Source organism: Colobus angolensis, unplaced genomic scaffold (genome assembly GCF_000951035.1).
Source record: "Colobus angolensis palliatus isolate OR3802 unplaced genomic scaffold, Cang.pa_1.0 Scaffold79, whole genome shotgun sequence".
Classification (NCBI taxonomy): Eukaryota; Metazoa; Chordata; class Mammalia; order Primates; family Cercopithecidae; genus Colobus; species Colobus angolensis.
Window position 1 is genome coordinate 144013 of NW_012121709.1, and position 4719 is coordinate 148731.

General features: G+C 43.5%; 1 protein-coding gene across 1 annotated transcript in view; it reads right to left on the minus strand.

Annotated features, from left to right (window-relative positions):
- NAA25 (N(alpha)-acetyltransferase 25, NatB auxiliary subunit) overlaps positions 1–4719 on the minus strand; it is a 92400-nt gene that overhangs the window by 69697 nt on the left and 17984 nt on the right. The window contains exon 2 of the mRNA XM_011928727.1: positions 3880–4018. Within this exon, the coding sequence (XP_011784117.1) occupies positions 3880–4018 (139 nt within the window). The remainder of the gene's footprint in view (positions 1–3879; positions 4019–4719) is intronic.

Sequence of the window (4719 nt, forward strand, 5' to 3'; positions counted from 1 at the left end):
TACTGCAGTCCAGCCTAGGCAGCAGAGTGAGAGAGACCCTATCTCCAAAAAAAAAAAAAATAGCCAGGCATGGTGGTACACCCTGTAGTCCCAGCTATGCAGGAGGCTGAGATGTGAGGATCATTTGAGATCAGAAGACCAAGGCTGTAGTGAGTCACGGTTGTGCTACTGCACTCCAGCCTGGCTAATAGAGACCTTGTCTCAAAAAAAAAAAAAAAAAAAAAGTGCACAATATTGCATAAAAGGATTCTGTGAAAATAAAATAAATTAGGTAAGCAATATGCAAAGGATAAATAAACAGCTTTCATTGAAATATCACAGCCAGGCACAGTGGCTCACGCCTACAATCCCAGCACTTTGGGAGGCCGAGGCAGGCAGATCAGGAGGTCAGGAGAACAAGACCATTCTGGCTAACACCGTAAAACACCGTCTCTATTAAAAATACAAAAAAATTAGCTGGGCATGGTAGGACACGCCTGTAGTCCCAGCTACTTGGGAGGCTTAGGCAGGAGAATCGTTTGAACCCGGGAGGCAGAGGTTGCAGTGAGCCGATATTGTGCCACTGCACTCCAGCCTGAGCGACAGAGCAAGACTCCATCACAAAAAAAGAAAAGAGAAATATCACTTGTGGCATGTAAGTGACTATGGAAATAAATGACCTATAAAGTACTGAGAAAAAACACAAATAGTCAGCTGGACCCAGTGGCTCACGCCTGTAACCCCAGCACTCTGGGAGGCTGAGGCAGGCAGATCACCTGAGGTCGGGAGTTTGAGACCAGCCTGACCAACATGGGGAAACCCCATTTCTACTACAAAATATACAAAATTAGCTGGGCATGGTGGTGCATGCCTGTAATCCCAACTATGTGAGAGGCTAAAGCAGGAGAATCGTTTGAACCTGGGAGGCAGAGGCTATGGTAGCTGAGATCAAGCCATTGCACTCCAGCCTGGGCAACAAGAGTGAAACTCCATTTCAAAAACAAAAAACACTACTAGCTATCTTTTCTCTTTTTTTTTTTTTTTGAGACAGAGTCTCACTCTGTCGCCCGGGCCGCAATGCAATGGCGCGATCTCCACTCACTGCAACCTCGACCTCCCGGGTTCCAGTGATTCTGCTGCCTCAGCCTACTGAGTAGCTGGGATTACAGGCGCACGCCACTAAGCCAGGCTAATTTTTGTATTTTTAGTAGAGACGGGTTTTCAACATGTTGGTCAGGCTGGTCTCGAACTCCTGACCTCGTGATCTGCCCCGCCTTGGCCTCCCAAAGTACTAGGATTACAGGTGTGAGCCACAGTGCCGAGCCCTCCTTTCTCTTTAAGGTAAGGAATTACAAATATAACCCACCACAGGTAAGTAACTGAAGGGCAAATGAAGTTACCTTAGCACAATGAAGATCCTTATGTTTCTTCAACAGTTTATCTGCTTGCTGAATTGCCATTTTATTATTACCATTGTCAAGATAATCTATGAAAAAACAAATTATGTGACAGTTATTACACTCCTTCAACAACAAACATAAAAAATGCACCAACTGGTATAAGATGTTTTGGAAAGTATCTTAATCTGCTATGTAAAACATCATGGAGGCAGGGAGCGGTGGCTTACGCCTGTAATCCCAGCACCTTGGGAGGCCAAGGCAGGTGGATCACTTGAGGTCAGGAGTTCAAGACCAGCCTGGCCAACATGGATAAACCCTGTCTCTACTAAAACTACAAAAATTAGCCAGGCAGTGGTGATGCACACCTATATTCCCAGGTACTCAGGAGGCTGAGGCATGAGAATCGCTTGAACCTGGGAGGTAGAGGTTGTAGTGACCTGAGATCATGCTACTGCACTCCAGCCTGGGCAAAACAGTGAGACTCTGTCTCAGAAAAAAAGCAATAACATAAAATGATAATAATAAAAACATCATGGGCACAGTGCAGTGTCTCACACCTGCAATCCCAGTACTTTGGGAGGCCAAGGCGGGTGAATCACTTGAGCCCAGCAATTCGAGACCAGCTCTGGCAACTTAGTGAGACCCTATCTCTAGAAGAAATATAAAAATTAGCCAGGCATGTTGCCATGCACCTGTAATCCCAGCTACTCAGGAGGCTGAGGTGGGGTGATCATTTGAGCCTGGGAAGTTGAGGCTACAGTGTGAGCCATAGTAGTGCCACTGCACTCCAGTTTGGGCAACAGAGTGAGACTCCGATTCAAAAATACTTTTTTTTTAAATTTAAAAATTTTTTTGAATTTTAAATAAAAACATTATGGATCTAATTTTAACTATAAATGGCTAGGATGGTCAAGAATACAAACTTATCCCAGCACTTTGGGAGGCCGAGGCAGGTGGATCATGAGGTCAGAAGATTGAGACCATCCTGGCTAACATGGTAAAATCCCATCTCTACTAAAAAATACAAAAAATTAGCCAAGCGTGGTGGCGGGCTCCTGTAATCCCAGCTACTTGGGAGGCTGAGACAGGAGAATGGCGTGAACCCAGGAGGCGGAGCTTGCAGTGAGCCGAGATGGCGCCATTGCACTCCAGCCTAGACAACAGAGTGAGACTGTCTCAAAAAAAAAAAGGAATACAAAATTACTTGCCTATAGTCATCTCTCATCTACAAGTAATATAATCACACTATACAGTCCTTAGGGAAGATTCAAGACTATACGTATTTAGATAAGATGACATTAATATTTTTATCTATGGATAATTGAGTTTAGTCACCAAAAGCTTAAAATCTTTTAAAAATTAAAAACCAAAAAAGAAGCCTTTCTAGTATTCAAGCCTCAAATCTACCAAGTGGACTATGTTCCTTCAATAAAATATATTTAATGAGTACTGACTTTGCCACAGAGTTAAGTTTAATTTGCTGAAGAAAAAAATAAGAGGCCGGGCGCGGTGGCTCAAGCCTGTAATCCCAGCACTTTCGGAGGCCAAGGCAGGTGGATCACTTGAGGTCAGGAGTTTGAGACCAGCCCGGCCAACATGGTGAAACTCCGTTTCTACTAAAAATACAAAAATTAGCTGGGGATGGTGGTGCATGCCTGTAATCCCAGCTACCTGGGAAGCTGAGGCAGGAGAGGATGCATGAACTCAGGAGGTAGAGGTTTTGATTCTCCTGCTTCAGCTTCCCAAGTAGCTGGGATTACAGGCAAGCACCATCACACCCAGCTGACAAGGTTTCACTATGTTGGCCGGGCTGGTCTCGAACTCCTGACCTCAAATGATCTGCCTGCCTCGGCATCCAAAGTGCTAGGATTACAGGTATGAGCCACTATGCCCGGCAATGCTCCACTTCTTAAATTAGGAGGTAGGTGCATGAGTTTTCATTATTACACATCAAACTTACTTATGTTACATAAAAAAGATTATTTTATAATATGTACTATGAAAAATATGTATTATTTCACAATGAAATATTTAAGAAATTAACAATAAAAACTTTTATTTCAGAAGAAACGATGGACTACTTAGGATATGCTCTGAAATAATCTGCCAGGGGAAAGGGTATAAACAAAATAAAACGGGCCATGTGTTAATTGCTGAAGGTGGATAATAAGAACAACGGGGTTTATTATTCTATTCTATTTTTGTCTGCTTGAAATTTTCCATATTAAAAAGTGAAAATAAGGGTGAAGCCTCCATTTAGCAAATCAAAATATCACAAATGAAGTCACTTTAATCCTCATTCCAATTCAAGGATCCTAATGCATGTAAACTATCCTTTCTATCTACAGTTCTCACAAACCCTGGCTAATGTGTTATTCTACCTACTGTCATCCATTCAAATCATGAATGACAAATCAGACAAGGGCAAACAGATAACTCAGTTAGAAATATCCAAAATTTTCAGCGCAAGTTTAAAAACAATGAAAAGAAAGAAACATACGTCGGTGCATCTCTCGGTAAAGGATAGTCAGTGCCTGCAGTGAGTTGTCATCTGTGGGTTCAAGGGCTGCCACCTCCTGTGCAAGAGTAAAGGCCTCCTCTTGCTTTCCAGTTCTCTGTAAACCAATTGCCTTTAAAACCTGATAGTAACAAAAGAAAAATCAGTTTTTAAAAGGACAGAAAAGGAAATATGAACCAAAGAAAGCTGATCTGAAAGAACAAGTATTAAGGTATGCCTAAGATGCTGATATACTAGTTTCAGGCTGGGTGCGGTGGCTCATGTCTGTAATCCTGGCACTCTGGGAGGCCAAGACGGGTACATCACTGGAGCCCAGGAGTTCAAGACCAGCCTGGGCAACGTGGTGAGACTCCATCTCTACAAAAAATAAAAAATTAGCTGGGTATGGTGGCGTACACCCAGCTACTTGACTGGTTGAGATGGGAGGACTGCTTGAGCTTGGGAGGTTGATCACGTCATGGCACTCCAGCGTGGGTGACAGAACGAGAACCTGTCTCAGAAAAAAAAAAGTGAACAATAGGACTGGCATGGTGCACTCATGTCTATAACACTTGGGGAGACTAAGGCAGGAGGATCACTTGAGCCCAGGACTTTGAGACCAGCCTAGGCAACACAATGAGACCTCATCTCTAGAAAAAATTTGAAGGAAAACAACAGGCCAGGTTCAATGGCTCAGGAATGTAACCCCAGCACTTTGGAAGGCCGAGGCGGGAGGATTACTTGAGCCCGCAAGTTCAAGACTGGCCTAGGCAACATAGTGAGACCCCATTTTTACAAAAAGTTTAAAAATTAGCCAGGTGTGGTGGTGCACATCTGTGGTCC